Source organism: Leuciscus leuciscus (assembly GCF_965113295.1).
Source record: "Leuciscus leuciscus genome assembly, chromosome: 19".
Lineage (NCBI taxonomy): Eukaryota > Metazoa > Chordata > Actinopteri > Cypriniformes > Leuciscidae > Leuciscus > Leuciscus leuciscus.
Window position 1 is genome coordinate 26,524,677 of NC_138743.1, and position 23,243 is coordinate 26,547,919.

The 23,243-nt window shown below is 38.0% G+C and overlaps 2 protein-coding genes across 3 annotated transcripts in view; one reads left to right on the plus strand and one right to left on the minus strand.

Annotated features, from left to right (window-relative positions):
• brf1b (BRF1 general transcription factor IIIB subunit b) overlaps positions 1-23,243 on the plus strand; it is a 65,892-nt gene that overhangs the window by 11,183 nt on the left and 31,466 nt on the right. Inside the window, exons 5-12 of the mRNA XM_082146946.1 lie at positions 2,482-2,513; positions 4,754-4,826; positions 13,577-13,726; positions 16,859-16,952; positions 17,298-17,424; positions 18,189-18,228; positions 18,585-18,680; positions 18,842-19,129. Coding sequence (XP_082003072.1) covers positions 2,482-2,513; positions 4,754-4,826; positions 13,577-13,726; positions 16,859-16,952; positions 17,298-17,424; positions 18,189-18,228; positions 18,585-18,680; positions 18,842-19,129 — 900 coding nt within the window. The remainder of the gene's footprint in view (positions 1-2,481; positions 2,514-4,753; positions 4,827-13,576; positions 13,727-16,858; positions 16,953-17,297; positions 17,425-18,188; positions 18,229-18,584; positions 18,681-18,841; positions 19,130-23,243) is intronic.
• On the minus strand, positions 5,918-11,256 carry btbd6b (BTB (POZ) domain containing 6b). Of its 2 annotated transcripts, XM_082146857.1 has the most exons (5): positions 10,720-11,256; positions 8,470-8,764; positions 8,291-8,381; positions 8,080-8,198; positions 5,918-7,351 (listed from the first exon to the last, which is right to left on the minus strand). In XM_082146857.1, the coding sequence occupies exons 2-5, from the start codon at positions 8,673-8,675 to the stop codon at positions 6,319-6,321; spliced, it is 1,449 nt and encodes a 482-aa protein (XP_082002983.1). In that variant the 5' UTR covers positions 8,676-8,764; positions 10,720-11,256; the 3' UTR covers positions 5,918-6,318. The 2 variants fall into 2 exon arrangements, with proteins under 2 accessions (XP_082002983.1, XP_082002982.1); XM_082146856.1 differs by lacking the exon at positions 10,720-11,256 and having other exon boundaries at positions 8,470-10,692.

The following is a 23,243-nucleotide window of genomic DNA, read 5'->3' on the forward strand; positions in this document are numbered from 1 at the left end:
GGAACAGAACCAAACCAGCATAAACCAACCTGGACTAGCATAGAAATTCATTCTGGTCTAAAATAGTCTCTTTTACCAGTCCATGCTTTCCCTATGGAAAACCCGGTTCAGGGTCTAAAGGGATGTGTCAGGATGTGAAAACAATAGTGCTAAAATATACTGTTAGAGGCAAAATAGAGGAAGAGGAAGAGCTTACTGCACCTTTTGGAATCTCAGAGGATGTTCCCTGGAGTAAATCATGAAAAGAAGCCCAGCAAGTCGCTCTTTGAGCCACTACTCCCTCATTTAAAAAAAAAAGATTTTCAGTGTCCGTCCTGCTTGTGTACAAAAGCTATTGAAGTGACACTCTTTTAACCTAAAAATTCATGTCCCCTTTACTGTAGTGAAAATATGGAACTCAGTCATAGTAACTAGTGATTTTTAAGGAAAATATACTTTCCCTGTTCCAAATTTTAAGGTTGTTTTTCCCCAACCTGTCAAAATGATGTTCTCAAATTTTGTGGGTTTGAAACTCGCCACACCTGTTACAACGCAGCATGCCTGGATAGTGTTACACCACTGCTTTCTCTCTCTGTCTCACAAACAGACAGACTCTTACAAGCACCCTCCTGTCTGTCTTCTTGGGTCACACCCAGTTTTCCGCTCTGCTTTTGTGTAGCGTCAGGCCTGTCTGGGTACCTGGTGTACCGTTTAGAGTTGCCAAAGGAGAATTGTTACCTGTCCCTGGGTGGGGCTCTTTCACTTGCATGCAAAGATTCGGTACTTCACGCTAAACAGCAGATACACAAAGAAGTCGTTCAGTTCTTTACAGACCGCCAAACCCATTTCAAATAGTGGACTAATATTAAATGTGTTCTGCTTTGCCTCATCAAACATCCTTACAATTATCTCATGCATCTTTGTGATATGATACACAGAATTATTTTGGACAAGTGTATACTAATTACTTTATGTGAGAATTATCTTGACTTTCACTTTTAAGTGTGAGATTATTAAACTTCAGCTTCTTTCAAATATCTCAGCATTTCCTTGTTCATTTTAGCCAATTAGCAGTGTTTTAACATCTTTGTAGACCAGGTTCTCTAAGGTGAAGATTGACTTTTGTTCTGGAAACATTGATTCAATGAGCTTCACTGGCCTGATCTGTCGATTGTTGGGCTGACTGGTCATGATTTCAGAGGCATATCATGCTGAGATTCTTGGTTTGTTGCTTACTGGTACATTTTATATATAAGTGCCAGTTCTAAAGACAAGTAGCCCTTCAAATGCATGCATCTTACAAATATAGTGGACACTACAAGTCATGTATTGTATGATAATGTATCATATTTCTCTAAAAAAATACGTTTTTGATCATTCTGGGAGGAGTCACAGCATTAAACAAGAACAATGAAGTCAAATCACAATCAAATAGAATCAGATCAGTATCTGAAATCAGAAATCACATGAAATAGTGTGATCTTTTACTTGTATGAATATTTTAGCTTTACTGTTATCTATAAGCTAGTGTGCTCCAAGACAATGGAAAATTTTGTATTTACAAGATATAAGCATTCAAAACTTAGTCTTTCACTTCCACCAATATCAATCAGTGATTTTGATGACATCACTCTGCACTTCAGCTTCTCATCAGATTTTCTGTCCAATCAAATGCTCTCTTGAATCCAAAGCGTCCCGCCCTATAAATAGATGATGAAGCTGCGGCTGAAATTGGTCACTTGTTCACACATTTAATATTTTCTATATGGTGAATGACACATAGTGCACTATATAGGGGATAGGGAATGATTCAGACAGTGTAAAATGATTAAGAAATTAAGAAAGAGATTAAGAAACCACTGTCCTAGACATAAGCATTAATAAAGTGGTTTGTTAATAATTACAAGATTGCAGAACTATGAAGACATTGGTGTCTTCTTGGTGAACGAGGGGGGAAAAATCACATTTTGATTTAAAAACCATATAGAGACATGAGTCTTGTAGTATTTAAGAGATAAAGACAGTTATCAATATCACTGATTTCAGTCATAATAGTATAAATACTCTCTTTCACCAGGCCGTGATTAAGGCCGTCAGACCTCTGATAAAGTGGGATTAGCTTGTCTTGTAGTGATGCTAATCTCTGTGCTAAAGGGGACATTAGTCACCATGGAGGCACGTGCCTCAGGTGTGTGTGCCAATCAGGTGAGCAGTAACAGATGGTCAGGGTGAATCTCTTGCAGAGATAAGGAGATCCTGTCTGAAGCCCATTGATGTAAAGAGATGATCAGTGAAAGTCGAAACTCCTCCAGTGACAATTACAGAGCCGTCCGATGTCTAATTAATCACTGTGACCAGGATTAATTTAAAAGCGTAATTGACTTCTTATTTTTAGCTATGTAGTTGGACAAAGATGTTTAGATCTTTATCACACTTTTAAACATTTTTAAGATATAATCCATTTGTTTTGTATTCTCCTTCCCTTCCTTAACTGATGTGCAGACATGCTCCTGGACCTGAGTGATCTTTTACAGGTTTGCTCCCTTTCATTTCAATTTCTTTCATATATTTTCCACAATACTCTGAATAACATAATGCAATATAAGCGGCTAAGTTGCATGATGTTCAACCATTAAATAATATTTGATACCCTCCATATGACCATATGAAAGAAATAATGAATGATATATTGCATATGTCATAACAGGCAAGCAGACACCATGTTAGAAATGATGATGTCCAGCTTCTGTCCACCTCATATACTTGCATAGTTTCTGTTAATTTAAAAGGCCTGCTTTTTACAATACAATACAATACAAATGCAGATGCAAAAATTTTGTATTTCTGAAATCTGATTGGATATTTCAGGAAAGAAGCTGTTATACTCACACACCTGTGACTGCACATAAAGAATAATTCTATATTATTGTTTTTGGTACCCACATACCCAACTATTACTTGGCACAATAATTGCATCTTTTATCTTATTGATGTTGACCACTTGATGAAGACAATCAAGGCCATGGTCCAGTGATTTTACAATAAGAGCATAATACTGCTTTTTTAATGCCTTATTGCTTTATTAAACAACAACATGTTGTTTTTGAAACAATAGACAGTACTGTCTTTATGACAATATATACCATTTAGGTTTTATTAGCAGTTATTTTAGGGCCAGATATTTTGGTGCTTAAGCACTGGTGTGATGTTATTTTTACACCCTCAGCTGTCCACTGAACTGTATCTGCTATTGAACAGACACTAGATGGTTGGGGCAGAGGCTCAAATATGTCATGAATCTTTAGCAAGTGCAGCCACACCCAAATCTAACAAGACCCCCAATATATCCTGCCTGGATGCCAGTCAAACTAGGGACCTGGTGCTGAGGTCATAACCCCCTCATCATTACAATGGGGTCTCTGAAGTGCTGTTAAAAATGCATATATTAACATGTTACAGTGTTTATATATATATATATATATATACTCTACTGCAGAGGTCTTCAACCCTGCTCCTGTCCTGGAGAGTTTAGCTCCAACCCTAATCCAACACACCTGAACCAGCTAATCAAGCTCTCAAGGATCACTTGAAACAGAGATGTGCTGCGGCCCAATTGGCCTAGTTTTTGTGACTATACTGCTTTGGGACATACTACTTCGTTATAATTGGGTCTTTAACGGACCGCTATGTCGCTTAGTTGCGTGCATCACCGTTTAAACTGCCCTGCCAATCATCTTGTCACAGTTTATATCCTCCACATTCAATTTAATTTAATTTCCTACCGTTTCGGAGAGAAATGTAGCAGCACGTTGATCTGCACTTCAGGTCGTGGGTCTTTCATGCGGAGACTCTCCTCATGTGTTTGCATAATGATGCATTTAAAGGTTATTGAATTATTGACGTCATTGAATTTTGTTCATAGTTGTGCGACAGTCAATCACTGTTTGCGGATACCATAGAAATGAATGAGAAGTGTCGTAAACTGAAGCATACCTGTCTCACAATTCAATCCAAAACGAGCAAACATGTTGAAGGGTAGCCAATGGGCTGTCGATTCATTTAAAGATAAGCTATTTCCTCACAAAAGTGGTTTATTCAGCGAAGTGAAGCCTCTCCTCCATTGACATCCATTCAAAAAAAGGTCTCGTCTCCTTCTCTGTATACTGCAGCGTAAGCAGACATTACGGGGTTTTTTTTGCCTAAGGTTGCAGGCCTGTTTTCACATGGCTTTGCTTGAAAATCATATTGGTGTGAAATTCAGTTGTGCTGAAGCAGGTTGGGATGAACTTTGCAGGACAGTGGTTCACCAGGGGCAGGGTTGAAGACCTCTGCTATACCGATCAAAAGTTTGAGCTCAGTAAGATTTTTTTTTTTTTTAAGAAGTACTTTTATTCAGCAAGGATGCTGAAATTGATCTAAAGTGACAGTAAATTGTTTTTTTATATTACTAATGGTTCCTATTTCAAATAAATGCTGCTCTTTTGAACGTTCTATTCATCGAAGAATCCTGAAAAATCTTTTTCATTATTTCCACTAAAATATCTATAAAGTGCTGGGTTGTTATCTGGTTTTATGATCATATAATGGATTTGAAAAAATAAAGAATGTTCTTCTGGTATCTTTTAAAGTGGAAATGTTGCTATTTATAAAGACAAATGAGAAGTAATTATGTAGCATATTTAATTCCCTGTGTCAAGAATCAGTGATTGGTAACATGTAAAGTTGAACTCATTGAATACTTCACAGTTTTCAGTTATATTTCTTATTGTTGTAGGTTAATGTTTACATTCTGGGAAAGACCTTCCTCCTGTTGGCTAGAGAACTCTGTATCAACGCTCCAGCCGTCGGTAAGTCTCCCTGTAATGACCTCTCTGTGACGTATCTAATGTAATTCAGCTGACCGGAACAGTGCTTTTGAATGAACCTCATTAATAAAGCAGGCAGCATCTCTCAAAACAATTCATTTGCTAAATTGGTTATCAATAATACACCATGGCTGGATCAATACAAGTACTCTCAATCTGTTTATCTGATCTGGGCTATGGATTCCTAGTTGCATCAAAAGGGAGAAGATTTGCTGTTGTTGTACTTTCATCCAGACATGTTGAGCTCCATTTTCTGCAATATTCTGTAATTCAGACCCAGGTTGAACATGTTTTACCTGTCTGAAAATTATATTCATAGTGAGTTGCAGTCTAGCCAGATGTAACTAGGGGGCACTGCGTCATCAAAAAATCCATTATGCTCCATCATACTCATTGCAAACCTTTTTCCACCTTCTGTGCACACTATGAGAACAAAACATGTCTGCAGTTTTTAAAACAGACTCATCAGATTATAGGAAGCAGAGACAAAATGATTCAAGTATACACCAGCGAGCATCCCAATGTTAAAGTACTGGGCATGATCCCAGAATGCAGTCTGATTAACAGCTCTCCATGTGTCATAATTCCATATTCATCTGTTTTTGTAGGGTTTTTATTTTTTTGGTAAAAAATCTGCTGTTTTACCAAGCTGCATCTGCTCCATTTTTACTAAAGCCTTAATTAGAATGCAAACGGTGGAGCAGCAGATTCTATGGGCTCAATTCAAACAGACTCCCTATTCAGTTCCTCGTGCAGTCCACTGGGGATAATAGGTTCTTTATGTGGCCTTTCAAGATGAATATTTCATCCACACTTAACAATCAGTGTCTCATTAACACAAGCCCAATGCATTTGTGGAGTGTGGCTTCATTTTTCGGATTTCAGTTATTATATAATGCACACCATAAGATAGAAAATACTTTTTATTTTAAAGTGTATATACTTACACTTTAAGGACAGTTAAAATATAGATTGAGTTCAACCTCCCTCGCTTTCTGAAGCCAGGACTGTGCAGAATAGAATCTGTAGATCATTCACTGATGCATGTATAAGAAGTAAAAACAACTTTGAACTTGAGTCACAAAAACATTTATAATCTGCAGTTCAGGAAGCTGATCACTAATACAAGACATTTTATTTGTCAATCAGCATCAAGCTGAAAACAAATAAGTTATGTACAAAACATGACACACTAGTGGCTTCTGTCCACTATCAGAGCAGTACAACTATATTATATATATATATATAGATCTGCTTGCTGCAGCTTCAATAATTAAATCAAATATATATTTTTTGCAATAAATAAAGCTGAAGAACATTCCTTCCATCTGAGCCCGTTGTGGTACTGAAGAGCCGATACCATTGAGTTCACCACTGCTACATAATGAAGGCAAGAGCCTCACGAGACCCTGTATTCAATCCATCCTAATTCCAGTGAGTGGAATGCACTGCAATGGGACGTCCTGACAACATTTCAGGCATAGAAAACCAGTTCTGGGATCTGACCCCCCTGCACGCCAGTTCCGTTGGTACTGTCCGAGGAACACTGGAACTGGAAGGTCACCTTTCCATATTGCACTTCTGTCATACCCTCCTGTCCAAAGTAGCTAAGTTCATTCCCATCTAATACGGCACTGACTGTATAGAATGTGTCCTGCTCCACTTGGACCGGGTGTTCAAACCATACAGAGAAGGTGCCGCTGGACCCGTCTGAAACAAATTTCGTTAGGTTCTGGGCCAGGGTCACTCCTTGGCGCTTGAGTTCGATCTTGACGCTGTACTCTGCCTTTCCACCACTGGAACCATACAAGCCAAGACCTGCGATGAAGATCCTCTTGTCCACCGCGAACTGGATGCTATCGCAGCGTCCGCGGTAGCGCCACTGGTTACTACGGTAAGCCGAGGACTGGAAACGATGGCAGCGCTGTGGTGTCAGACCCTTTCTTTTTTGCAGTGGGAATTCCAGCTTGGGCTGATTAGCTGCTGTGTACCACAGAAAGACATCATGAGTCTCTTCCAGCGTTAAAATGTCTGACTGCGCAGCTCCGTTGGCAAACTCCTCCAGGGTCATGGTTGGGATGCGAACCAAGTAGAGAGCCTTACCCAGCACTGCCCTTTTATTACGAGCGGTCGGTCCAAGTCCCTGCCTTTTGCATTCAGCCACAGACCATTCGAGAGCCGCCTGGAAGACCACCGCCTCCCGGGTGTTGAGGGTCTCTCGCTTTAGTATGATCTCCAGCGTTTGAAGATCAATCTCACAGAAACCCTCAGAGCGAAGCGCCAGCTCAGCCTGAGCATCAATGACCTCCCAACACCGCTGGGTCAGCTCAGGCTCCTCAAACAGTCGACTCTGGGACAACAACACACAGGCATTTTTGGCCTCTAGGCTCGTCTCCAGAAAGGTGACACAGGCCTTAGCCAGTGCAGGCACTATATACTTTTTGGCAGCGTACAGAGTGGCCAGCACTGTGTCCGCTTCAAGTTCAATCTCATCGCTGTACATGTACCTGAAAGTGAACAAAAAAAAAAAGGGCTAAGAAATCATATCTTTCCAATATCTTTGCAAGCATTAGGCTTTGTAGTGATTGAGTTTAGAGTTATATGCATGGGTCATTGACAAATAATAGATGATTTAGAAAAAAAAAGTAGTAAAAATCAAGGTTACAATGCATCTTGAAAGTGTACTCTTTGTATTCATGTTGGATTCATATTTTTTTGAAAAACACATTTAAGAAAATTCCGAATGTGCTGACTCAAAGTAACCAAATAAAAAGCAATAACATTTACCTTCAACACATATATTTGTTGTTATTGTCAAAATGTTTTTAAATATATTTTTCAATGTACATAAAAACATAAATTCATAAATAGGACATTTGGGTATGAGTTGCACCAAATGACTTTTCATATCCTGAACTAACTTTCAGAAAAAGTCAAATTGTCTGATATTTTAAGAGATTATTGACCTCGACACAGTCATGAGGGACTATTTTATGTTTTTCTTCTCCATGTTTGTTGCACCAAATTACTTTGGTGGAAAAAAGGTTTTCAAATATTTCTAAAGAGTGAACCAGTTGTGTTAAGATTTCTTCTAAGAATTTTTATTTATTTTTATTCAGAAAAAAAGGGTGTTAAGTCATTGTATATATTAATTTGTGAATAAATTAATCGATCAAGAAAAAGAAAAGCTTCACATCATTCACCCATATGCATTAGAATTAAGTGCAAGACGTACTTCAAAAGGATTAAAAAGGCAGCAGGCTCCACGTCAGGAATATGAATCTCAGATTCTCCTTCCGCTAGATCTCCGTAAAACATGGCACCAAAAACAGAACTCCCCACTGCCAGCACATACTGAAAAAACAAATGCCACACAAAAGCGGTTAAGCATACGGTTGATGAAAGAGCCACTCGAGATGCATTTTGACACGGGAGGATGCGCTCACCTTGTGTGCTGGAACTTTTTGAGATGCGCCAGGAGGACCAACAACAAAATGAACATCTGCCATGAGTTCGTTATTGAACATCAAAGCATTCCTGAAGGGAACAAAATGCAATAGAATATCATGTTTTTGGACCGATAACAGCCTAAATTATTCGAAAAGCAAGCCGAACGCGCCCTTACCTCTCTCGCAATGTCGGATGGGTGGACTGCCAGCTGGCAGTCTCGACGTTATTATTGTTGATATTCTGCTGAGTGGCAGTCGTAGTCGGCGTGGTCACCGTTTGAGTGACTTGGACGATGGTCTTTTTGCCGGCAGCTGTTACTGCTGTGCTGTTACTGTTGGGAAGGTTGGTGTTTATGCTGGCAGGATAGAGTTCTGCAGCCATCTTCTTCCTCAAGGACAAAGTCACGATTTCATAGCATACTGGCAGCTTGCTGAGCTGTTTCCCACTCTTTCTTGTCCTTTTTAAGGTTTCTGGAAGCAAAAGAAAAAACGTCAAAAACTTCATGATCCTGCCATATAGGCAATCTGGCGTTGTTGGCATCAGCAAGTCTATCCACCAGTCTGCAGAGTATCTAAGTTATAAGACAGGTGTATCGGGGGGAAACAGCTCCCTTTGATTTAATGAGAAACTAAAAGCCTCGGTCACTCAATTCACGCTCTTCCATAGCATATTTCCCTCTCTGGCACATTTACAAGCCCGACCAGCAGAAATATTCCAGCTCGAAGACTTTTTCCTCTTTCTCATCGCATCCTCACGATTTCTTGATCTCGCGCCAATACAGTGAAAGTAAGACGTTGCAAGTAAATCAAAGTTGTTCGGTTAAATAAGTCAGAGGTCTGAGTCGACCGCTGAAAGTGCTACGGGATCCTTGTCTGCCTACATAACTGTGTGTATCCCCTCTCTCAGCGTCTTTACTCTGTATTGTAAAGCCCGTTTTGTGTAGCGGGAGAGGACGCCCAGCTTTCTGTTGACAAATCAAACTACGAGTGAATCGGACGTCAGTATCCCAGAGGCGCCTCCCACACACACATCCAAACCGCGAGCCCTCTCTCTCTCTCTCTCTGCTCACACGAGCACGAATTAACCCCTTGCGCATTGTTTACTACGGTTGGGAACCGAGAACTGTTCCGTTAAAAATAAAAATAAATAACGAACCGACAGATTTCGCGGAACACATTACTAAAATACTCTGACAGTGTGTCCTAGTCCTGCACTACTTGTCAGCGCAACAGCAAGCAGTTTTGTCGAATCGATTCCCGAACGAACGATTCTTATGAGTCGCCTGTTTTTAGTGAATCAAAAACATACAACGCGACCAAAGAATGAATGTTGTGAATCGGCTCTAGTGCATCAAAAACATTTATGAATCAGTCGTAGAGTTACTGAATTAGCTTGACTCGCAAATTATTACTTTCATGTACTGTAATGAGCACGAACTGATAATGTGTTGAAGGCATGTAAGACATATGTGTATTTACTCACTAGCTGCATGACAACTTGTAGTTAGGACAACTTGTGCTGGACACATTCTGAACTAAATATGTCACAGCATTTTATTTTATTATTCGAAATGCATTTATGTCGGATTTAATTTGTGCTGCATCTAAAAAGCCTTTGAAATATCACCGAAATGTCTGTGCATGCACACCTTTGGAATGAATGCATTGCATTTATTTATGTTCTGTTGAATCTGACTGATAATGTCATAACAATAAATGCAATTGAGTCATAAAAAGTAGGCTACTACTAAAATAATACTAACTTAACGGGCCGTTAAGCAACCAGAATCGTTAACGGGAATCGTTTAATTCGCGATTTCCATCTCTACTGACATGTTCACGTCACCACTTCCACCAACACGGGCATACAAAATTCAAGATGTATCATATCTTACACTAGTTTGATCCATGTCATCATTACCAGGGGCCAAACAGATTTAATCTGCGTTATATGAAAAACCCGCGCGAAGCTTTTAAGGCATTTTTTATTTCATTAAGTAACTTTTTCCACCAACACGCAAAACAGAACTCGACATTGTAACGCTTTCCCACAATCATCACCGAGCTTCAGTCGCAGTGTTTCAACTTCATAGGATCCGTACAATTTGCTGATGCAGCCTTAAATGTCTCATAAGGGGATAAACATCTGCAACGAAGCGCTCAACCTACTAAGCAAATCTTTGATGTCCTCGGTAGAAATATCGCTCTTGCTCACCATTAACATGCACGATCAATGATTCGAGCGCGAGCGTTCTTTACGAACCGGGTTTAAAGAGATCAAGGAGCATCAGAACAGAGCTACCGTCCGCATAGACTTGTCCACCAAAACGGACTCTGTAGTCGAAGTAATATGAATCAGTATTCGCGATTCAATAAAGCAATGACTGCAGAGGAACTTAAATAGTAGATCATTAGTCGTTATTTACCTTATTGTGCCGACCGAAGCATAGCTGCTAGGAAAATACATTCAGGTTTGATGTTTGAAGGCTCGCTGGCAGCCAGGAGCCATGTTAAATCTACAGTGTGCAATGAGAGAGAGGGGGTTGGGCTTGCACAGCTTTCCCGGATCTCCAACAGAGGGCTCCGGCGCTGGAAACTGGATCCTTCGCCTACGATAAGCGGCTTATCTATCTCACACAATTTAGACAATGATATTTTTTGCCAGCCAGAGTCTGTGAAACATGCACACAGTGAGTGAAATGTTCTGAATGTAAAGCACTTATACAGTGAGTCACGTTGGGTTAGAGAATCTGGTTAACGTCTTAAATGTGCACTGATGTTATGTTAATTAAAAAGTTTTATAGCTACATGAATTTAGTAACACCTTTTGAGAAATTAAAATGATGTAAACGCGCATGAGATGCAGACTCCAGTCATATCAGGCTTTTAGAAATAGCTGTGTTTATTCTACATGAAGCAGTCGCCCACTCATGGATGGTGCCATGTTGGCATTTTATGACCAGCCAATAATGCAGTTCATTTCTGACAACTGCTACTACTAACACTTTATAAAGTGCTTTTAAGTGTTAAAGGTGCTTTCACAATATAACGCATCACTATTTCCGGGTCCAAACGCTCTTTCCAATGCCAAAAGCATACAACAAATGTTGCTAATATACACTCACAGTGTACTGTAATAAAACCGAAAAAATCCTAACCTCTATTTCCATATTAAAATCTCACATGGCGAGACAATGTTTTATGAAACATTAAAATATTGATGTCCTGGACATCGAGAGCCCTGAGACTGTTGTGTACACCATGACTTTTGAATAATTGGTGATATGAATAAATAGTGCTCATAAACAGCTGTTAAGATTCTCAATTTGAGATTCTCAATTGAAACGATTAGAGGTTTGAACCTGGAAACTGTTTTCCTTACATCACAACATAACAAGCGGATACAAACAAACAGCTTTGGTGTGAATTGGCAGCAGCTCGTAAACAAAATCCATGCATCCCAACCAATAGGGGTCAGTATGAAGTTCAAAAGCACTGCCAATATTGGAATTAATAAAAACAACTAAATTCTAGCACAAAAACATACAAGGGGTGCATTCTACTTTGCTTTCAGACCAACACTTGCGAACTTTCCTTACAACTTCTCTTCAGGCTATCTTTACCGCCATTTTGAAGTACGTTCCACTTCGTCAAGTGGACGAGGGAAGTTTATATAAACATACCCTTGATTCCTCAATTTGACTGAGGGAGTGACTTTACTCATACAGTATGTACACCTCAGGCAGCTTCGTATACCACAATGCAACACAATTCCATTTAAGCTCATTATGTCAACTAATAGTGGGAACTCATGCAATGTTAGCAATGACATACATCTGAGTCCACAAGACGGAGGGAAGTTAGCGAGGGAAGGGCATAAAATGATGCACTTTTAACTATAAACGGAAACTAAAATATAGTATTAAATACTTGTACACCCCCTGAATTCTTAAAGCTTTTACAATAGGTGTTACAACAATTAAAAAAAATATTAATTCAGCTGTTTTGTTCTCTCAATTATGAATTTCTATAGTTCTATGTGGATTTTTTCGCACATTCATTGCCACTTTGTCAGGTTGCAGAATGAACTGTATATTGAAAATACAGTTCTGCCATGTACTACTGTAATTGCCAAAGGCCTTGATTAGCACTTTTTAATTTAGCGCTCTCACTGCATCAGAATCAAGCTTTCCCCTAAGCAAATTATGATTTTAACAATTACAGACACATCAGACAAGGTCAGTTGAGATGTCTGATGGTCCCTGGGTGCATCTTTTATGGAATGTCTTAATTCAGCCTAGATAAGAATACATTTTACAATCAAAATGAAGAGCATCATCCATAATTTTGCTTCTATAGGGGGGTCTGTTATAGGAAATGCAGCATCTGACTTTATTATAAAGGACATTTCAAATCCTATCCTGTACTGCTGTCCACAACCCTCACCAAGAATTATTTCAAAGGCCTCTTTTACTGCAATACCAAGTTTCAAATCCCCTCCAACAAGTCTTACAGATCTATTTGATTATTTCTCTCTATTCATTTATCATTTTTCCCTTAATCAAACTCTGACAGCCACAGTCTCACAAATCAGATAATTTTACAGCCATGACTGAAATAGAAGTCTGAAAATCAATTTATTTTTCAGTGCGGTATGGATCATTCCAAAGAATGTTACATGAGAAAATTAAATTTTTCTTAAATGACTTATACTATTTCCTGTTTCACAAATGGCACTGAATATTTGCTATGTCAACTGCTCTGCTCTACTGCATTAATATGATAATTTAATATAAAATTACCTAGATGTATAAAAAGGCCAGTGACAGACAGTCTAGGGAGATTTCAATGAACATATGTTTCGTAAGTGCAGGTGCAGTCCCTATAGTGTAGCCTTAGATAGGATTGTAGATGGCCGCCTTTCTTAGCTGAGCTCATTTCCTTCTTAATAGGACAGCTGTGATGTTTGGGCTTTATTGGGCCAGCAGAATTAGTTTTAAGGACTTAGAAGTAGGTGGAAGTGAGGGATATTTGCTCCCACAGAGTGACTCTTAGCCAAACCACTTTTAAAGGTTCCCATAGGGGGACTGTGTTCTAGATTCAACATGGAGTCAAGGAGAACCACAAAAATTATGATTTTTTTTTTTTATCCTTTGAAAAGGCATCAGCTAAATGAGGTTCACAGAGATGTGGAGCCTTGATTTGTAATATACTTAATTGTAGGTTATATTCTCAGGTTTGTGTCCAGACGCTGATTACAGATCTGTTGATTTCTATCTATAGATCCGTGTCTGTACATTCCACGATTCGCCCATATGTTGGAGTTCGGTGAAAAGACTCATGAGGTTTCGATGACTGCTCTGAGACTGTTGCAGAGGATGAAAAGAGACTGGATGCACACTGGGCGGCGACCATCAGGCTTGTGTGGCGCAGGTAGATTGTCTAATGTTCAAATGATAAATCCTTTGTTGTATTTGGAGGTCTCTTAAAGGGATAGTCCACTCAAAAATGAGAAATCTGTCATCATTTACTCACTCTGATGCTGCAAACCTGTAGGATTTTCTTTTTCATCTGTGGAACTCAAAAGAAGATATTTAAAGAACTGTTTTTGTCCGTACAATAAAAGTCAATGAGGTCCACTCCAAATAAAATCATTGTTCAACTCATGTATTCAAAGTCCAAATTAAATTGAGAACACTTAAAAGGGCTTTTCACACTTGGAATAGTTAACCCTGGGTCATTCTAATTCCCGGGTAAACTGAATCCTCTGTTATCTTTATTCACGTTTCACACTGCAGACTGTAATATCAAGTTTTTTCTTGATTTTTCTTCTCGAAACTGCAGTAGTCAACATTTAAAGTGGATCAAAAAGTTCATCAAAGTTGTCCTAAGACAAGAATGGGTATTGTTCAAAATTCATGTATAACTTTGATGAAAGGTTTTGATCCACTTCAAATGTTGACTACTGTATAAAGGCAAGAATGAAACAGACTTTTCTTCACTCCAATTGTCACGTTTTCCATCGTCGTTTGACATTTGTCCTATCATACGCAGAAACAACTGTTTATATACATCACGTGGTGTTTCCGTGACTTCCCAAAGCACGTGAATATAAGGCACGCGATTGGTTGTCGGTTGCTAAGCATCAAGTTGTAACATTCTAACACAGCATAGTTTCACACTGTACAAGTTTGTCACCGCAATGCGGAGTTAACACAGCGCAACATAAGCGCAAAACCCTCCGGAGTTGGTTCACCCAAAAATGAAAATTACCCCATGATTTACTCACCCTCAAGCCATCCTAGGTGTATATGACATTCTTCTTTCAGACGAATACAATCGGAGTTATATTAAAAAATGTCCTAGCTCCTCCAAGCTTTATAATGGCAGTGAATGGCCGTTTCTGTTTTGAAGGCCATAAAAGTGCATCCATCCATGATCGGCATGAAGCAATCCATGAAGTAATCCACACGGCTCGATGCGTACGGCTGTCTGCCGAAAGCTAGTTATTTTAGTCGATAAAGTTGTAAATATGGATATTTTTCTTACACAAACGCATCGCTTGGCTTCAGAAGGCCTTTATTGACCCCTGGAGCTGTGTGGAGCACTTTTATCATGGATGGATGCACTTTTATGAACGGGGTTAACTATCCCTTTAAAAGCGGTGTTTAGAACGACGAAAACCCAGGGTTAAGCGCAGTGTGAAAAGCCCTTTAAACTACTGAAGTTAAGTGAATTACTTTTATGCTTCCTTTGTCTATTTTGGAGTTTACAACTTTTGGATCCCATTGGTTATTATTGTATAGAAAAAAAAAACAGCTGAAGCATTCTTCAAAATATCTTCTTTCTTCTAAATCATATAAGTTTTGAACAACATGAGGGTGAGTATAAATGATGACAGAATTTTTTTTTTTTTTTCTGCAAATTATCCCTTTAAACCTCAGTCCTTTGTTTGTTTTGGATTAACTTCCAAGTTGTTAAAAGATTCACTAGATGCCTCCTCTGTCAGCTCGAAACTATTTCTGCTCATCTGTCAGATCATAAAGCAAATCCCTGAATGTGCTAAAAGTTTGACATAGGAACTGGAGCAGCGAGTTTCATAACAAGGATAAAAACAAGATCAGCAAGTGCTTTACCACCGCACAGATCTTGGTGCCCTCGATCTGAAGCAGAACTGTTGGTCCCTGTACCTTGCCGTCAGCTAGTTGCCCTGACTGCACAGGAATAGAAGGCAGACTTCCTGCCTGCATCTCTAGTTCAGCCCTCTCTCACTGTCTCACTTTTCCCAGCTAACATCCGCTGCTGCAATATCTGAATAATTAATAATTCATCATTAATCATTCACAGTGTTCAGGGGAATATGGTAAGTGTAAATGTCAGTTTTCTGTATTGAGGTTGATTGTTTTAGAGCGAGGGGAGTAAACACAACTACACTTCAACTTCTGGCTCAGAGTGTAAACACTGTAAAAACAAGGATCAAGAGAAAATCAAAAAAGATAAATAATGGGGGTCACCTACTGTGCATGTGTGTGTTTGTGCAAACGTTTTCACACAGAAATAATAATTCATCAATAAGTTTGCAGTATTTAGGATATATTTATGGTTTACATAAAATAAAATAAAAAAATTATACTTTAATTTAGTAAGGATGCATTACATTGATAAATTGACAGTAAATAATTTTTCCTTTCTACAAAAAAAAACTATTTAAAATAAAAATGCTGTTATTTTGAACTTTCTATCCATCAATGAAAAAAATGATTGTGGTTTCCACAAAACTACAAATTTTTTCAACACTGATAGTAATAAGAAATGTTTCTTGAGCAGAAAATCAGCACATTAGAATGATTTCTGAAGGATCGTGTGACACTGAAGACTGGAGTAATGATGCTGAAAATTTAGCTTTGCCATCACTGGAATATATTACATTTGAATAATATTTTAAATTGATATAACATTTCACAATATTGCTGTTTTTAACATAAAATGTTTATATTTATGTAAAAAATATTTGTATTACAAACTGAATAACTGAGTCTACAATAAAGGTATGCCAGAACAATAAAGATAAATATTAAATATAAATATATAGAATATAATATTGTATTAAAAATAATTTTTAATTTAATTTAATATTAATTATTTTGTGTGCTTTTTAGGACAACATAAATTCATACACAAGTGTTAGTAAATAAACATATTATACAATCATAGAAATATTGTCTCTATAAATTGCATGCATCTTTGAGAAGTAAGCTTTTATGTTGACAGTGGATGGAAGAGGGATTGAAGAGGCTTGTTTTATTGTTGTTCTCTTAAACACATCTCCCCAGCTCTATTTACATAATGCCTACTAAACAGGTTACTGTATCGCACAACACACCTCAGCATCTGCAGAGATTCTTTTTACATATGCTCCATTACTATAGAAAATGCACTCTCAACTCTTTTGTCTGGCACATACATTGTATATTTGCATGGTTGTGAAATGTCATACAAATTGGGAACAATAATGTTTGGGGGACAAAACATTTATTCTCGTTTTTTCCTCCCTTGTTCCCCCAGCTCTGCTCGTGGCAGCTCGTATGCATGAATTCCGTCGTACAGTGAAGGAGGTGATATCTGTCGTCAAGGTGTGCGAGGCCACGCTGAGAAAAAGGTGAATTTCATGGCTGATCTGAGCAGATTCTTAGGGAAATTGTATGTTGTTGTCACACAAAAACAAGTAGTGACCCGACTGTTCGATACATAAATTAATTTTTTATTTAATTTTAATACCCCACATATTCTTTGTCACAAGAAAAGTAATCAGAAAAATCAATCAGAATACAAGCAGATAGCAGCCCTGTGGTATAATATAATATACAGTAGTTAACGACTTATTCGTATCGCCTAGAATTTTAATACTGGTGCATCCCAAGTTAAAACTCATTTGATAGGTTGTGTACCCCTGATGCCTGTACTGTAACATTTCCCCAAACGTTTCTTCTGCACTGATGCCCAGGCTGACGGAGTTTGAGGAGACCCCCACCAGTGCCCTGACCATTGATGAGTTCATGCGAGTGGACCTTGAGCAAGAATGTGATCCTCCATCTTTTGTTGCTGGAAAGAAAAAACTCAAGATGCAGCAGGTACTCATCTGGGACATACACTACTGTTGAAAGGTTGAAAAGTAAATTAATACTTTTATTTAGAAAAAAATGCAAGTTGATCAGGGATCAATAATATGATAACTACAAAATTGCACTAACATTCAAAAGTTTGGGTTAAGTTAGAATTTTTTTAATTAATACTTTTATTCAGCAAAGACACATTAAATTGAAGTGACAGTTAAGACTTTTATAATGTTACAAAGATTTCCATTTCAAATAAATAAATATTAGAATCCTAAAAGCAAAAAATGTATCATGGTTTCCTTATAAATATTAATCAGCACAACTGTTTTCAACATTGATAATAAGAAGAAATGTTTCTTGAGCACCAAATCAGCCTATTAGAATGATTTCTAAAGGATCATGTGACACTGAAGTCTGGAGTAATGGTGCTGAAAATTTAACTTTGCCATCACAACAATAAATTACATTTATTCACATCGAAAACAGCTATTTTAATTCATAATAATGTTTAATAATATGAATATTTTACTGTATTTTTGACATAATAAATGCAGCATTGGTGAGCATAAGAGAGACTTTTATAAATCTTTAAAAAATATATATATAAACAAAAATCTTACTGACCTCAAACTTTTAAATAATAGTCTATGTATATGTGTGTGTGTGTGTGTGTGTGTGTGTGTGTGTGTGTGTGACCTGATATGATGCTATGAATATAATATTCAGCCATATGAGACTCTTGATAAATGGTTCTCTTAATTGAAATGTCATTGTTTCAGCTGGAGCACGAGTTAACCAAGAAACTTGAGGAATATCAAGGTTAGTCTGTCCTCCTTGAATAAGATATTGATTCTCTCTATTGACTCAACAAGGCATCTGAATGCTATCTGTGGTGCGTTATCTCGGCTACACTAAGCATTTCAAGATTTTTTCAATGATTATGAATAGAAAATGCCTCTGTGGTATGGAGCGCCCACCTTACCGACAGCAGCTGTTTTAATGAACGGTCTAAATATGTTTGGACTATACATAATACGTGCCATTATGTATTCTGAACATTGAACATACTCTAGCAAGGAATCTATGTTGCATACTTAATATCTGTGAGACAGAAAAATTGAACTGTCAATCAGCGACGTCAGGCTCATGTATGCATGCGTGTACGTTGTCTGCAGGCGAGATCAACTTATACCGCGATGAGATTGAGACACAGCTGGCAGGGAGCAGCAGAACCAAACTGAGAGGGATTTATGCCTCCTACACAAGAGAAGGTAGATCAAATCAAGTGCTCTGCGTGTTTATTTAGTACACCTCGGCTCATCTGAGTACAATTCACTGATGATTTGTTCTTAATAGAGATTATTGTGTGGTTTTATGCTGATGCACGTGCAGATACAGCAGTGTTCATTTTATATTATTCTCTAACACCCAGATGATGACTGTGTGTCTTTGGCCTCTGGGGTGACTGGGGACGAAGATCCAGAGGATGAGGAAATGGAGGCAGCAGCTCAACATCTCAACCAGGATTTCATCAGTCAGGTGCTAGAGCGGGGGGACCAGGAAGGGATGGAGGATCAGGAGGCGAGTAAGGATACGGTACCGATCTCTAGTCAGTCCACACGTATGCCCCTGACAGCCCTCTTCGGCCCTTTGCCCAGTGCAGCCAGCCTTGGTCTAACAGACTCCATTCGGGAATGCATCGCAGAGGAGACTAGAAACAGTGAGTGTCCCACTTCCTCAGCACAAGTTATTTGGCCAAACAGGGTGCTCATTATAGCATACTGTGTTTGTCCTTGGTGTTTTATATGATAAAATGTGGCCTTGTACTGCAGACACTCAATCCTTCAAAAAAGAAAAGAAAGTTCCTGTTTTTCTGGAGATATTGCCTTTATTTGTGATAGAGTGTGTTCAATGTTCAGATAAAAGTAACAGTTGAAGCCTTGTAGTACCTTATATACAGTATAAGTACTACAAAGAATCCCCAGGTACCATAAAACTTATGTCTAGGCCTGGAAAAGTCACTGAAATTATTAATTTCTTAAAAGGTAATGAAACAATTGGGGAAATAGTCCAAATGAATACCTGCCACAAACAACTAAAATTAAACTGGGCAATAAGGTAGTCAAATAGCCAGACAAGATTCAATCCCTCCCTTCCAGCAACCTATCACTCACATGAAACGATTCCATCTATGATCCAGTTGATACCCAATGGAATTTTGTTTTGTTTTTTGTTACTTTTTTTTTGTCTCATTTGAGAAGCTGTATCACTCGTACACTGTTACAAATCTTAGTGTGAAATTACAGTATATTTCAGGTTAATAATTGCTATTGGTAAAGATATTGGTAAATCTTTATGCTGAAATAATGCTAATAATAATATAGTTTGACTAACTGAAAATAGGCCAATTAGCTTATTTTATATTCTAGCTTGTCATTGTTTTAACAAATGTTTTCATTTGTCATACTTCTGACTTGGCTAGATCAGAATTTTGAATATGAATATAAAATGTCCAAGATCCCAAGCAAAAGGAACACTACAGTACTAAAACAATATAATTTCTTACAGTGGCATGGTAAAGACAACTTTATCATGTGAATTCACTGTAAAACAAGAGCAGTACATTACTGTGATGTCAGCATCATTTGGCTGTTGATTAACAGTAATTCGTAAGAACATGACCCAGCATGCATTCATTTTACTGTACATTTTTGAATAGAGTAGTTTATTGTAAAATAATCGTGTAAATTCCTTGCAATTATCTTACAGTGTATAAACATCACAAAAGGGAAGAAAAGTCAAGTCAAGTCAAGTCAAGTCAAGTTTATTTGTATAGCGCTTTTCACAATACAGATTGTATCAAAGCAGCTTCACAGTATTAAATTAAAATAATACAACAAAGTTTGTTTCAAGAGGAATTTATTGATTGATAAAATTAAATTAAATATCCCCAAAATATCCCCAACTGAGCAAGCCAAAGGCAACAGTGGCAACGAACCGAAAAACTCCATCAAGTGACCTAATGGTGTCCTAAAAATCTATCAGGTGACCTAATGGAGAAAAAAAACCTTGGGAGAACCCAGGCTCAGTCGGGGGCCAGTTCTCCTCTGGCATTTATGAGCTAGAGGCCGGATTGTAGTTTGAACTGTAGGATTATATGAATGCCTGGCTGAAGAGATGCGACTTTAATCTAGTTTTAAACTGGGAGAGCGAGTCTGAGCAACGAACAGTATCAGGAAGACTATTCCAGAGTTTTGGAGCCAAATGTGAAAATGCTCTCCCTCCTTTGGTGGTTCTGGATATCCTAGGTATGACCAAAAGCCTTGAATTTAGTGATCTTAAAGAGCGCGATGGATTATAGGGTGATAGAAGATCCGTTAAATAGACTGGAGCTAAGCCGTTTAGGGCTTTATAAGTCATTAGCAATACCTTGTAATTAATACGGAACTTTATAGGTAACCAGTGCAGTGATGATAAAATCGGTGTTATATGATCATATTTTCTTGATCTCGTAAGAACTCTAGCGGCGGCATTTTGGACTAACTGTAGCTTGTTTATTGAGGATGCAGGACAACCAGCTAATAAAGCATTACAGTAATCCAGTCTCGAGGTCATGAATGCATGAACTAACTTTTCTGCATCAGAAACTGATAGCATATTACGTAGCTTAGCAATGTTTCTAAGGTGGAAAAAGGCTGTTTTTGTAACATATGAAATATGATTTTCAAAAGACAGGTTGCAATCGAGTATAACACCCAGGTCTTTTACTGTAGAGGATAAAGTAACAGGACATCCTATGATGTTAAAGTTGTATTGTGCGAGGTTTTGTGGGCGGTTTTTTGAACCGATAAGTATTACCTCTGTCTTGTCTGGATTTAATAAAAGAAAATTACGCGTCATCCAATCTTTTATATCTTTAACACACTCTGTCAATTTGGAAAATTTAGCGTTTTCATCCGGCCGTGATGAAATATATATTTGAGTGTCATCAGCATAACAATGGAAACTAATTCCATGTTTCCTTATAATATTTCCAAGTGGCATCATATATATTGAAAATAACAGAGGGCCTAATACAGATCCCTGCGGCACTCCATAGTTTACTGGAGTTATGATCGATTTTTCTCCATTTAAATAGACAAAATGGTAGCGGTCAGATAGGTATGATTTGAACCAGCTTAGTGCTTGTCCTTGAACACCAGTATAATTTTGTAGTCGATCTAAGAGTAATGTATGATCTATAGTATCGAACGCAGCACTAAGATCAAGTAAAACTAGTATTGAGATACAGCCTTGGTCAGAAGCTAAAAGTAAATCATTTGTGATTTTAACGAGCGCAGTTTCAGTGCTATGATGCGGTCTGAATCCAGACTGAAACTTTTCATAGATATCATTTTGTTGCAAGAAAGAGCCCAGTTGAGCGGACACCACTTTTTCTAATATTTTAGACATAAATGGAAGATTTGAAATGGGTCTATAATTTGCTAGATTATTATGATCTAATTGTGGTTTCTTAATGAGAGGTTTTATAACTGCCAGTTTAAATGTTCTTGGAACATGACCTAGAGATAAAGACGAGTTAATAATATTGAGGAGAGGCTCTTCCACTACAGGTAACACTTCTTTCAGTAGTTTAGTTGGTATAGGATCTAATAAACATGTTGTTGTTTTAGATGAAGTGATAAGTTTATTTAACTCCCTTTTGTTCTATAGTTGTAAAGCACTGTAATTGTTCTTGCGGGGTGATAATTGAAGCTGAATTATAAGGCGCGATTGAAGATTGAACGTTTACAATTGTGGTTCTGATGCTTTCTATTTTCTCAGTGAAGAAGTTCATGAAATCATTACTACTGAACTGTAACGGGATATTTTGTTCGGGTGACGTCTGTTTATTTGTTAGTCTAGCCACGGTGTTAAATAAAAACCTTGGATTGTTTTGGTTGTTTTCTATTAGTTTGCGGAGGTGCTCAGCCCTGGCCGCTTTTAGGGCCTTTTTATAACGTGACATACTGTCTTTCCACACGATTCTAAAGACCTCTAAATTAGTATGTTTCCATTTACGCTCTAAAATACGGGTTTCTCTCTTTAAAACATGCGTAGTATTGTTATACCATGGTGCTTTATTTTTCTCTCTGACCTTTTTTAATTTAATAGGTGCAACCACATCCAATGTTCTTGAGAGAATGGTGCTCATAGTGCTAGTTAGTTCTTCTAGTTCATCTGTTTGTTTGGGTTCAGGCAGCAGCTGAGACAGATTAGATAAGCAATTTGAGAAATTATCTATGGTGGATGGGAGGATTGTTCTGCCTGGTTGATAACGCGGCGCCGCATGACATATTACAGCAGTACGTAATATGCAAGTTACCATGTAGTGATCAGTGACTTCATCACTTTGTGGAATGATATCTATATCGGTTGGATCGGTTCCATGTGATATAATTAAATCGAGTGTATGATTAAGACGATGTGTTGGTCCGGTGACGTTTTGCTTGACCCCAAATGAATTTAATAAATCTGTTATAATAAAGCTCCTAACGCATCATTTGGATTATCTACGTGTATGTTAAAATCTCCAACAATTAATGCTTTATCGACATTGACTAATAGGTCTGAGAGAAAATCTGCAAACTCTTTTAGGAAATCAGCGTAAGGCCCTGGCGGTCTATATACGGTAGCCAAGGCTAGAGATAATAGGGATGTTTTTCTAACATCTAAGAGCGTAACATTTAGTACAAGTACTTCAAATGAAATAAACGTATAACCCGTTTTCTGAGTAACATTTAGAAAATCTTTATAAATGGTTGCAACACCTCCGCCACGACCAATCAGACGGG

Excerpts from the sequence above, each read along its gene's own strand:
- btbd6b (XM_082146856.1), bottom strand. The coding sequence starts at position 8,834 with ATGCCAACAACGCCAGATTGCCTATATGGCAGGATCATGAAGTTTTTG. Across the intron at positions 8,382-8,469 it reads CATCCGACATTGCGAGAGAG|GAATGCTTTGATGTTCAATA; the intron begins GTAAGGGCGCGT and ends TGTTCCCTTCAG. Across the intron at positions 7,352-8,079 it reads GCCTTTTTAATCCTTTTGAA|GTACATGTACAGCGATGAGA; the intron begins GTACGTCTTGCA and ends GTTCACTTTCAG.